The 12807-nt window shown below is 47.6% G+C and overlaps 1 protein-coding gene across 3 annotated transcripts in view; it reads right to left on the reverse strand.

Moving 5' to 3' along the window:
- Positions 1–2219: 2219 nt before the first annotated feature.
- ASXL2 (ASXL transcriptional regulator 2) overlaps positions 2220–12807 on the reverse strand; it is a 68472-nt gene continuing 57884 nt past the window's right edge. For all 3 annotated transcript variants that reach the window (XM_031552635.1, XM_031552636.1, XM_010708025.3), the window contains one exon: positions 2220–11542. In XM_031552635.1, the coding sequence (XP_031408495.1) occupies positions 9176–11542 (2367 nt within the window). In that variant the 3' untranslated portion in view covers positions 2220–9175. The remainder of the gene's footprint in view (positions 11543–12807) is intronic.

Raw genomic sequence — 12807 nt, forward strand, 5'->3', positions numbered from 1 at the left:
ACAGAGATGAAATGTCCAAATGTAACAGGATGGCCTCTGTACAGCTCCCTCCCAGGGCACTTAGCACAGCAGATTCATTACTCTGAAGAGCTGCATGGAGAGCTGGTGGAAAACCAATGTAGGAAAGTACGGACTGCTTAGGAAATGGGCACTCATTGGTGATAACTAGATAGGAGCAATAGCATTTCTAGGGACCTTTCACAGAATTACACAGAATGGCCCAGGTTGTAAGGGACCTCAAGGCCTGCCACACGCATGGCCACCACCCTCCCCATTTAATACCAGCCTAGTCTGCCAGGGCCCCATCCGACCTGGCCTTGAACACCTCCAGGGACGGGGCATCCACAGCCTCTCTGGGCAGCAACCTTTGATACTTAGATTTTGGGCTGCACTGCTTCCTAACTGTGGGTTGTGACCATCCCCTCCCTTCCCAAGTGGGGCTAATAAAGGCTTACAGATTTATTTATTCTTTTAATAAAAAAATACAGCAACTAATTAATTACATGAAGTAAAGCAGAGAAGACAAACCTCGAGAAGCAACCTGGTGTAGTGGGAGGTGTCCCTGCCTGTAGCAGGGGGTTGGAACTGGATGATGCCCAAGGAGGCTGTGGATGCCCCATCCCTGCAGGCATTCAAGGCCAGGCTGGATGTGGCTCTGGGCAGCCTGGTCTGCTGGTTGGTGACCCTGCAAATAGCAAGGGGTTGAAACCAGATGAGCGTTGTGGTCCTTTTCAACCCAGGTCATTCTATGATTTTATGATTCTATGATCTTAAAAGTCCCTTCCAACCCTGTGGGACTGAGATGGTACAGTAATAATGAGATATAACCATTAAAGATCAAAACAAAACAGATGGAAAAGCGGTGCTGATGACGTGATATCACCACTAACGCAGACAAGTCAATGAAAAGTGTAATTTAAATTGCTCATAAAAAATGCCTGGACTCTAAAAGTCTTTTCTTTAGGATAACAGGTCCACAAAATGCTTCCTAAAGCACTAAGCCCAATGCTTTGGTGGAGATGCACTGTGATACCCTTTGTAGCTTCTGTTCTTTGACTTGCACTTTTTGGCTTCTTTGTTACCTGTCCTTTCCTGGTCACCTCAAAGTCCTTCAGCACATCTGTTCCAGTTTGAAGCAGTCATTCTTGAAGGCAGGGGAGCAAAGGCACAAACAGTAAGTGCCTCATTGCCATGCACTGATTTTCTCTCTGCTAGCAATACACAAACTGGACTTTTTGTTTTTCCTTCCCCATAGCTAAATCACACTGACAGCTTATAATTACAAGATATTATTAATTAGTATGTCAAGGTCCTGCTCATCCTCTTAGCTCCAGTTACTGAGCACCCACTCCTGGAGCAGCAGGTTGTGTTGTTGCCCCCAGACACCTTCGTGTGCAGTTGGGCTTCATTTTCAGTTGCAGATAACCAATTTTGTCTGTGTGCACATTGCTGAGATTTCCTAAATCTGTGTTATCAGTTCATTTTCTAGGGATATTCCTGACTTTTGGTGCTGATAAAAATCTTCAAGATTCATGGACTGACTGAGACACTTCAGTAGAATCCTCCATCCAAACTGATCTCCTGCTTCAGGCCTATCCATATTAAGAGCCTTTAAACCAGTTCTTTATTTTATATTCATCTTCTCAAGCTTTGCTACCAGTTTGCCACATAATTTCCTGTACCATTTGTATTACTGAAGATACACCTTACTTTTTCTGAGCAGAAAACTACTTACACTGGATTAGTCTGCACAAACCTTAGGCAAAATTGTGTTGCTTCTTCTCCCAGTAGATGTTACTTCAAAACTTCCAGTGCCTTGCATAGAGAATTTAAGAGTTGGAAGGGACCTCTGAAGGCCATCCAGTCCAACTCCCCTGCAATGAACAGGGACACCACAGCTAGGACAGGTTGCCCAACACCTGATCCAGCCTGACCTTTAAAGTCTCCAGGGATGGGGCATCAACCACAATATTAAGTATTCTGTTCCAGAGCCTCTCCATCCTCACTGCAAAAGGCTTTATCCTTATATCTAACCTTGTAATATCTCCGTGAGAAGCAGTCCCAGGCTTCCTATGCGTTCCCAGGCACCTCAGTCCCATTGACTGCATTGAGTTTTTAAGTGATTCCAGTTTTAAGAAATGTAGTTCACTGCTGTTCGTGGGGGTCCCTTAAAAAAACAAAAGGTAATCACTGAAAAATCAACATTAGCAGCACTAATGGCCATAAAACCATACGCCTTTTATTTAACATAAAATGAAACATGAAGATAAAATACACATTTGCCCATGTGCTGAAGAACTACGGTATTTTACATTCATTTATAAAGCAGGTAGTTTTACACGACAAAAAGAAGTGAGAGGAAAAGGAACAGAATCTGCAGTCAGACAGAAGCCACGGGGCAGGCTTTTGCTTGTCCAAGTGCTACCTCCTATGGGCACAGATCTTCAAGTGACAGGTTAAAAACTGGTCTTTCTTAGCACTCCTCTGATCCCTCTTAATGCTGCTGAGAAGCAAAGTGGAAGCTTACACAGCAAAATGAGTGACAACGTGTTGAGGAAACACCCTTGGCCAAGAGGCACAGCTGCAGCATGACAGACCACGTCTGTCCCTGCCATCTTACTCCTTTGCAGGAATGGACACTGTTTTAAATGTCTGCAGCTTACATTACTTAATCCCTTTTTTTTTTCCCTCTCAATTGCCAGATTTGTAACTGAAATTTGACTTTTCAAGCAGACAGGAGCAGGGTGAGGACTCATGGCTGCACACATTTAGGGCAAAGGAAGGGAGCTGCCACTCATCAGCGAGGGTGGCTGCTGGCAGGCACGTCCCTTGCACACCTGCAGGCACACAATAAAGGACTGTACCCAGAACTTCTGTCCCTGCTGCTTGAGACAATGGGAAACACCTTCCACATCACAGCCACAGGTGGGCTAAGAGCACAGCCCTGCCCTGAGCAATGCACAGTGCAGCATCTGCTAACTGAACGGTACAGGAGACCGGCTGGGTAAGGCTGAAATCAGGGTAGGGAGGAATGGGAGATGCAGCAGTACCAGGGGAATAAGGAATGTTGTTTGTTTGTCAAAGTGCAGCAGATCGAAACACACCACTAGTATATATTTTGTCTACCCCATACATCTTAAATATGAAAACAATTATAAAGCAGCCCTAATTCCATCTCACACCCCAAGGTGTAATGTCAGCACAAGGCTGAGGTGGAGCTACGTACACGTGGCCAATGCAGCCATGCACACCTGTACAGATGCACACACATCTGCACAGCCCCTGTATGCACACCCACCAGTGAGGTGCAACTGTTTAGAGTGAAAACCCCACCAGTGTGCAGACAGCAAATTTTGACAAAATACTGGGTTCCATCCTCTTGTTTCCAAGAGATTCCAATGACAGCTGATGCGGTAAAATAACAGTTGCCCACCTTTTCAGTTTTCAGATTTGTACTTTAAAATCTGACTTGTCAATCATTCTTCTTTGCCCACATTGTTACCTTCCATGTAACTCCCAGCAACAGAGATTTCTTTTAATCACCTCCAATTTATATACAGGAGTTGCAGGAATGAGTGGGTATAAATGTCACTGGAGATTCATCTGACCCAAATGGGTACTGCACAGGTGGGACAAGACAGGGAGCTCCGGAGCCATTTCTACCCTTATCTCCATGGCAAATTGGTGTGCAGCACTGGGGCCAGCAGCTGTGTGGGCTGCAGATCTCAGCCTGCGGAGCACACTGCAGTGCCCTGCTTGTCCCTGCCATAGGGGATGCCCCATAGAATCTTATCATAGAATGGTAGAATGGCCTGGGTTGAAAAGGACCACAATGATCATCGAGTTTCAACCCCCTGCTAAGTGCAAGGCTGCCAACCAGCAGACCAGGCTGCCCAGAGCCACATCTAGCCTGGATGTACCCATAGGGCAGTGGTGGCCTCCCCCATCCGGGGACACTTTGAGGATCCCATTCCAGTGCGGCCAAATGGATTCACTCTGCTCCCAACAGCTGCAAGGATGTATCATCCCCTACAGCGAGACTTTCACCCCAATTCCTACCAGCAGCAAGACCAATCTGCTTTGACAGTGCTCCCTTGAAATCATTGGACTTTTGGTATGTTGTCTGAATTCCCCATCAGCACCCTAAGGTGCTCACACAGCAATTGAGCTACTGATCACCATTCCAATGGCACAGCAAAACTGAGTCGCTTTGGATTCTCTTTTGGTTGAGCAGCTTCTGTACCAGTGTGTCTCTTTGGCTACGAAGGTAGCATTGCTTATGGAAAGGATCCACCTCAACTTGTCTCCTCACTGTGGGTTCTGCTGGGTGGCTGTGAGGCAAAAGGAACGGATACTGATGGAACACAAAAGGACACAGGACTGAAAAGGTTCTGTACGCTCCATCTGAAGCTGCAAAACTCTTCCAGATTCCTTCAGTGCTGAACTCCTGCTTTCCCTGCAGCCTCCCTCCTCGTGTCCTCCCCCCTCTTTTCTTTTTTTCCCTTTTAACATTACATGCTCAAATCCAACCAGCTCAAATACTTTTTAATACACTGTAAATGTAAAATAAAGAATATATGAAGTACATACAGTATATATATACATATTTCAAATACTTAAAATTCTTACGTAAAATATGATTTTTCTATATTTTTTGTGTAAAAATACATTTTAAAATGGTGTCAACTCGATTTTTCTGTACATACCCTCTATTCCAATTTAAGTCCCTTTTAAAAAGGCGAAAGACAGACAAAGGTTCAGCATCTTCTAGCTGTGTTTACAGGCCTGTTGTCAAAACCAGAAAAGCTCGTGGTAAACAGTATTGGATTTCTTCTCTTTAAGAACTCACACATTTATTGCATCAATGGACAAAACGGAATCTTTCCAGTTCTCCTGCTAGTGAAACTCCATGGCCTTGCTGAGAAACTGCATGCTTTCCATACCCTGCTCATCTAGTTCATAAATCATCCTTTGTCTTTTTTTTTTTACAGATACTAAAATATATATTACTTAAAATATATTACTGTAAGCTCTTAAAATTGATCTTCAGTTATATCAAATGTATAGCATTAAAAAAAAACCAACCCCAGTTAAGGAACAGAACTGCGGATGTTGTGATCGCAGCACGCGCCTGAGATGCTCCCCTGGTTGGACTCCGTTGCCACACCAATGGAGGGAACTGCCAACCCCATGGAGGGACTCCCTGCAGCCTCCTGCATACCCACCATGGGATTTGGGAAGCTGAAAGCCTGGGCAGAGCCCAGCACGCTCCTGGGCTGACTCAGCCGTGACTGCATGGTGGGAGCTTTGGACAGCTGAGCCTGAGCTAATCCCAAGAAGATAGGAGTCTCCCCAGGGCTTCAAGCATCTAACACAGAGCGACCACTGGCCTTCTGGGCACTTCCCTGAAAAAAACCCCAAATTTCCTTCACCAGGAGGTGGGAGGGCTCCGTGCCAGCCCCCAAGCAGCTCAAAACCACCGCTGGACTGAGCATGGTTGGCACAGAGGAGCCAGCACCCAGCCTGACCGTGGCAGCTCCCGTTGGGCAGGACGCAGCCCCAGGACACGAAGGTCCCCCCTCAGTCCCAACCTGAGGGCTCACCTCCCGGCTGTGACCCAACCCTGTGCACTACACAACTCCACTGATCGTGCAGTCGCTCAGCACGTTGGTCTTTCCTTTTGATTTAAGAAGGGCATCAGAATTCCAAACAAATTTCCTTCCCTGTGCTACCAAACTGTATCCCGCAGCCTTAGCTCATCTGTGGAATTGCATTCACTCCTCCATTAAAACAAGCTTGAACAAGGTGGGGTTCTTTTTTGCACTGGAAAGTTAAATTCCATTGCTCAGTTTGTATTTCTAGTTCTCATGCTGCAGGACTTGGATTGTGGCTCGAGAGGGAAAGTATAAACCTGAGCATCTCTTCCTACTCAAGCTGCTTCTACTTCCACAAAGAGTTTGATGTTAGACTTTGTAAAATGTTTAGTATCAGATCTTATTTGTTATAGAATCATAAAATCATTAAGGTTAGAAAAGACCTCTATGGTATCAAATCCAACCATTGACTCATCACTACCATGCCCAGCAAAACGATGGCATTTCCTATAGAATGCCATCATTTAATACCTGGGCTCCAAAGTCTGTTGTTTTAAACTATGTTTAACACAGGTGAGGCCAGCAGGGAGCACTGCTATATGGGCTGCAGGATGTTCCCTTCCTAGAACACATTATTCAACAACCAGCGCCGTGAAACATGCAAAGCTTTCAAGGCTTCAGGCAGACCTGTGCTTCTGTTGGTTATTATACTCAGCTCTGTTATTCCTAATGATTTCCTGACTACTTCATGCCCTCCTGCAAACCTGTGGACGTTACTCCATCGAGTTCCTCCTGGTAGCTCGTAGCGTATGGTAAAACCAAAGACAAGCAGTGAAAAGAATTTACTATCTGAAAAAGGAATCGAGTAGAAGTAGCCCAGGAAAAGTGCTCATCTGTTAAAATAGAACTAAGGCACTGAACACTTGTAAACTTCCAAGTCGTGGCATGAGATGCCCGCATTTCCCATCCAGCCTGGCAGCCCCACATATCCCGGTGGTCACCCTGCGTCCAAACCTGGCCCGGCTCCACTCGGTTCCTATTGCTGTACGTGTTGCAGAAACCAAACTGTGTGCTACAGAGGATCGCCTGCCAAACGTAAAGGCAGCGAGGAGCTGGAGCTGCAGGGGGGTTGAGGGTGGCTTTAGGAAATGCTGAGAAGATGTGGATGCTCACACAAGGCAGCAATGCGTGCTGCTCCCTCAGCACCTCCCCTTCCCTGTCTGCAGCAGCCTCGTTGGCCATGAAGAGTTACTGATGAACGTTGAGGCGTGAACAAAATCGATCCAATTTCGCCAGCAAAACCTCCTGGCTTTTATTTGAGGCAGAATTGACTTTTTCAGTTTCTTTTGTAACTAGCTACAGCCTTCAGGCTGGGTTACGCTGGGGGATCCGCATTAGAAGGGAATTAATGTGTCTCACGGAGGAGCACATGGCCGTAATGCTTCCCTTCAGGGCTCGAGTTAACAAGGCAAGGGAAGATCCTATTCTGCCCGGGGTACCACACGGACCTCCTTCACAGCGCCCTCCAATTCCAACAATGGAGAGATGCCCGCTGGAAAGGAAGGAGGGATGCGGGCAGCGACGTGGCCAAGTCAGTGCTTCCATAGCAGCCAGCCAGGGAAGCAGCCGTCCCTCTGGTGGGCACCCAAAGCCGTGGGGCTACAGTCGTGGCCAATGCTTGTGCAGCACAACAGAACAACCAGGGGTAATTTTTTTGAGATTTAAGTGGTTTCAAAAAAACCCCCGACTGTACTTCTATAGTTAAATCCTTTCCACTGCTGGATGCCTAAGGAATGATGTGGAGTTAGAAAGCAGGGTCCCCAGTCAATGTCTGGTGAGCAAATCAAATCCCAGGACGTGCTGATCCTGCGTTGGAGAATACCACGCTCTGTTGGACAGGGAAGGAAATATTTCTCTGCCAAGTGATTAAGCCTGCAACTCTCTTTATCATTACGCTCCCTGCAGAAACACTCAGTGCTCCCACGTGTGGGAAACGGGGAAAGCAGCAGTGCAGTCAAATGGAAAGAAGGAAAAAGGCTTTAGGACCCCAGCTCATAAAACAGCCGTCACCTCTTTCGTTAATATTGCTTCATCTTAAAAAGGCCTTTGGATTCAAAGTGAATTCAGTGCTTTTCCATCAAAAAGATACACAGATTTGTTACCTGACCAAGATCTCGTATGGCCCCCCTCCCTCCCCCAACAGTGACAACATGGGACTGGATGTGAACCTGACGTTTTCTGGGAAGAGAAGTAACCTACAGCTCCTCCATGCGATGCACGCTCGTTGCACTACATCAGAATGCAGACTGGAGTATGGTCTAACAGCCAGCCTGTTGAAAATTAGAAATTTATTGTCGTTGAGTACCATATAGTACCATTTTGTAACTTTAATTTGGATTAATTGGAAAGAATGGATTGCGAACACCGGCACTGGGCCACAACGGAGCGCAACCAGCAGTTGGGGCAATTTGGTTTTTAAAAGACATGGAGATGCCCAGACACCAGTGAGGCCCAACGAGAGGCTTGTTTTCCACACTCAGCTTAATATAAAATCTATAGAAATGAGAGAAGTCTGACTACGTGGAGTTTTTAATGAGCCACAGTAAGCTTCCTAGAAAACAGTAGGACAGAGGGTGACATTTAGTGCACTTCACTTGCATAATGTGCTGTGATGGTTCTCAATGGTGGGGATGGCACCTTCCAGCTCACTTGAAATAATGCCTCATAAAGCAGGTTTCTGCCGAGTCCTGACAGTCTGGAAATGAAATGCAGTTCAGCACATCTTTGTGATCTCTGCTTTAAATGGTTCCTGGGATTACCAATCATCATAGTTACTGAGTTGGTTTAGTGATTTAAATTCTGGTATCCTACGGTTAGTATAGTTGCCTTTTTCAGCAGCAAACCAAGATATTACCACCCTTAAAACAAGGTTACTGCAACTGACTCCTTGGAGAGGAGAGGATATGCAATCAAAACCACCAGCCAATATTGCACAACCCAGCATGCCTTCTGGGAACGGCCATGCCACGGGTGATGGGCGATTCTTGAAGGCCGGTGTAACGTCAGCGGCTTCCAATTCTGATCAATCTGAAGTTCAGAGCAACACGGCAGCCCATTGAGGGGCTGTGAGGCTCTGTCAGCACAGACATTTTGTGCCTTGATTGCCTGGCTCCTCTCCTTGCCAAGAGAAGACCAACAACTGAGGTTTCGCTGGGGGATTGTTACCCCATCTAGAGCAGAGCTCAGCAAACATGCTGGATAGCAGGCTAGGGTTAATGGAACTGCAGTACAAGTCAAACACTATCTCCTAAAAGATTGAAAAAATATTTTTAAACAAAATAATGTGACATATTTACATAATTCCTTAAGTGCAAACTCTTGTCACAATTCACGTAGTTGAGCTCAATTTAGACTCACTGTACAAGAAGGTGCTCTTTCTTTAATGAAAGAAGAACTCTACTCTGTATTCCTGATTCAGTAACGTGTCTCTTGTGCAAGGCAGTAAATTTCCTGTTTCTTCCCAATGTACTTCCAAAAGCAAACCCAACATGGAGCCTTCCTCTTCCCACGTCACGTCCCGGTTACCGCACAACCAGGCAGGAGACACAGAGCTTAGAGGGGCCAATGCAGTCATCATGGCAGAAGGCACCGCAGCCCTTGCACATGATCATGGCTTTCAACCTGCAATAACACTTGGAAGGGGAGTCCTCCATGCTGCTGTCTTCAGCAAAGGCCTGAACCGGGATGGTCTGGCTGTGGTTGCCAGAGTTCATGGCTTGGCTGGTGGGAATGGTGGTTACAGTCACAGAGAAGGACATGACGTTCCCCATGCTACTGGACAACTGATTGCACTCAGAGAGCCCGCTCATGAGAGAGCCCTGGTTCACGTCTGGGGAGGTGGAGACGTTTATCGTGCCGCTGTAGCTGGGCCCGATGAGCTGTGCTGCCGCAGCATCTCCTCCCAGCTTCGGAGGGTGGGGGTGAGAAAGCTGGGGAAGCTGTGGCTGCGCAGAGTCTGAGGACGGTGCAGAAGAGCTGAAGAGCTCAGGGCTGCTGTGCGTTTTTCCCTTCATTGTGTGCACCATTTGCTCTTGAGCGGCCTGAATAAGATCTCGTGCTAACGCCGTTCCATCCAACTCCTGAATGTTCTCCCTGCTGCCGGCTGCCTGCTGAGACACGGCTGCTTCCGTCTTCATGCCCTTTTTAGCAAGGATGCTGTAATCTGAGAAATTTGCACCGTGTGATACCTGTTCTTTTTCACATGGAGCAGCCACCTGGAAAGCCTGGGGCTCCTCTTTTACGCTGACACGCTCGCGTTCATCACCAGTGCTCTCATCGTCCGCATCTCCTTCCTCACTGCTGCTGCCATGGCCAGCCATCTCCTCACATTCCCCAAATTCTGCTTTTGGACCACTGGCTGGGCTGTTCAGACATGAGCGGGTTTCAGGGTTCAAGGAGAAGCCTCTCCTCAAACTCTCCGAACCGCGGCCGTAGGTGGAAATGTTGAGCAGATAATGACCAGACATAGCGGGTTTGGATGTCCTTCTGCCCATGAAACCCAGCACAAATCTCTGGCTGGTGGAGCTGTTTTCTAGCTGGAAACCTGAGTGTGCGAGGTTCACTTGGGAAGGCTGAAGGACTGGGAGCAAATTCTGCCTCTGGACCCTCTTGATGAGCGTCTGAAGGATCTGCTCCTGCGTTGTTTTACTGAGCGCTTCTGGGTGCTGGTCAGCACTGGGCTCCTTTCCTGCAGGGAGCACAAATGTCCTTGGAATGTGAGGCAGAGGCCTGCTCTGGCAAAAGATCTTTCCCAGCTGCTGCGGGGATAACCCCGACTGCCTTTCACCGCCCTCGGCTCCAGCACCACTCCCTGCTACAATTGCTGCCCCTTTCTCTTCATTAGAAGCTAATGGGACAGTTTTCATTTCTGCTTTGGTGAGAGGCTTCGGCAGGATTTGCTCCAGGGGGACGCTCTTGCCTTGAAGAAGTTGGGTGACCAAAGGGTTGTTGGCAGGAATACTGGAGTTTGCTTTCGCGAGGGCCCCGCTTGAACTCGGATGGGTCTTAAGGCTAGGTGCTGCTGACAAGGTGATGGAGCACGGGGCAGATGGAGCTGACACCACCGCACCTCCAGCCTGGGCTTCTGAGCTAGTGGGGGTCAGCGAAGGCATCAGAGGGGAAGGAGACGTGCCTTTGGGGACCTCTGAGCTGGTCCCTCCTAAGGCCGCAGGTGCTACCTTGGTGATGTTGGCATTGCTATCTGCTGAGGACACAGTGACACAAGTTGTTCCATCCCTGACAGTTGATGCCCCGCAGGCCTGGCCGGGACCTGCTGGAGCAGAAGGTGCTTTCTCTTGTTTGTCACAGCCACCAGCACACGAGGAGCCCGAAACCTGATTTATAGCCACGTTTGGGGGGCTCTGTTTGATTCTGCTGATTTGCTCAATCGCTGATACCGCTGGGGAGGAGCAGTTGGTGCCTGTATTGCCAGCTGCACTTCTGGATTGCAACGTGGAAGTTTGCTGTAGTTGTGCTCTAGAAAGACTGGGGGTTGCCGGCTGCTCCTGAGTCTCCATTGGGGAATGGGTCCCTGGGCAGCGTGGAAGAAACCTTCTCGAACCTCCCCCGCTTCCAGTTCCTGCCAGTTCCAGTGCGTTTCCTCGCGTTCCAGTTTCGCCGGCTCCACTCGTCGCTGTGTTACCCGTCCCCCCGCCGCCCGCTGGGCCCCCACCGGGGCCCGGCCCTGGCACTGCTCCCCCCGAAGAAGCGGCGGCGGCGGCTGCTGCGGCCGCTGCCCTCTGAGCCCTGACCTGCTGGGCTTTGGCCTTGATGTCCGCCAAGGTTCTGGCCCCTGTTCTGGCTGGACTGATGAGTGAGGCTGGGAAACGTACCCTGGGAGAGACCTGGCCCGCAGGAAATGGCATGGGGGAGATTCGGGAAACAGGAATCTGAAAGAGAGGAGAAAAGTGGAATTGATATACAGCGAATGTTTAACCCACATCATTAAGGACAGAAGAGTTTATGGTTGAAGTTTTAGATAAATGCATTTGGAGTTCTCACTTGAGAAGAATACAAAGAAGGTCCACATCCTTTTGACGTCTGGCACGCCTACCTCGGGTCTGTTATCACCTCATTAACTCAGGCTGGAAGCTCTTCCCTTGCAGGTACAGGCTGTTCCACCACGCCCCATCATTACAAAGCCTACTGAGCTCAATCAAAAGCGACCAAAATTCAAGCCTCATCCCTTAGTGTAGGTTTCATGCTTAACATTACACATATGCAACTTACACCCATTTGTACATCTGTGAATTACTCTTCTACCCCTGCATGTCTGCGTTTCACTCCTCGGTGTCCTTCTATAAACAATTAATACTCTACTGTGTATCTCCACGTAAAATGCCAAATTTTAGTCCTGTCTTCTAACACATGCTCTCCACTCCCCTCACCTTTACAGTATACTTCATGTGTGACCGCCCTTTCTTTCTAAAATGGGAATTAGGAGATCAGCGCTCTCATAGTAGTGCTTTTCTCTCATCTGTAACGACTTAAGCTCGTATCCTTTAAAGTCACATTTGTTTTCACACATCCACGATACTTTGCTGACTCCCAATTACCTTCTAATCTTAATAAGAGATTAGAATTCTCAGAACATACAGAAATAGAGCAATTGAATAGTTTTCCATACACGGTTTCTGCCTACGGCCCCAAACAAGGGAGCTGAGCTGGGAATTTCCTCAATAGCAGGTGTGTTTCCTATGCCTACGTCTGAGGTACAAGAGAACAGCATTGCTCAGGCCAAAGTCTGCAACCCTTCTCTCACTGTCACAATTTGTTTCTGTTTTCCTTTCTGGTAATTTACTGCTTAACTTACAGAATCATAAAGGTTGGAAAGACCAATAAGATAATCTATTTCAACCATCAATCCATGCCTGTGACCACTGAAAACCATGTCATCTTTTCATACGTAGATTCCTGCTAAGATTCAGCAGATAAAGGACTTTCCCTAAAATAGTCCTCTGCTACCCAGTCTGATACTTCACTGCATTCAGTATTAATGATAACCACATCATTTTTTGATTTATTTTTAACACAGGCAACTAGTTTACTTTCTGGACTTGATATAGTAGAGCAAACTGCTGACAGCATTCTTTCTAGACCTATTCTTGTACCAGAGGGGATACACCTCCAAAGTTCTTTGTGCTCTTGGGCTGCA

This window comes from Meleagris gallopavo, chromosome 2 (assembly GCF_000146605.3).
Source record: "Meleagris gallopavo isolate NT-WF06-2002-E0010 breed Aviagen turkey brand Nicholas breeding stock chromosome 2, Turkey_5.1, whole genome shotgun sequence".
Classification (NCBI taxonomy): Eukaryota; Metazoa; Chordata; class Aves; order Galliformes; family Phasianidae; genus Meleagris; species Meleagris gallopavo.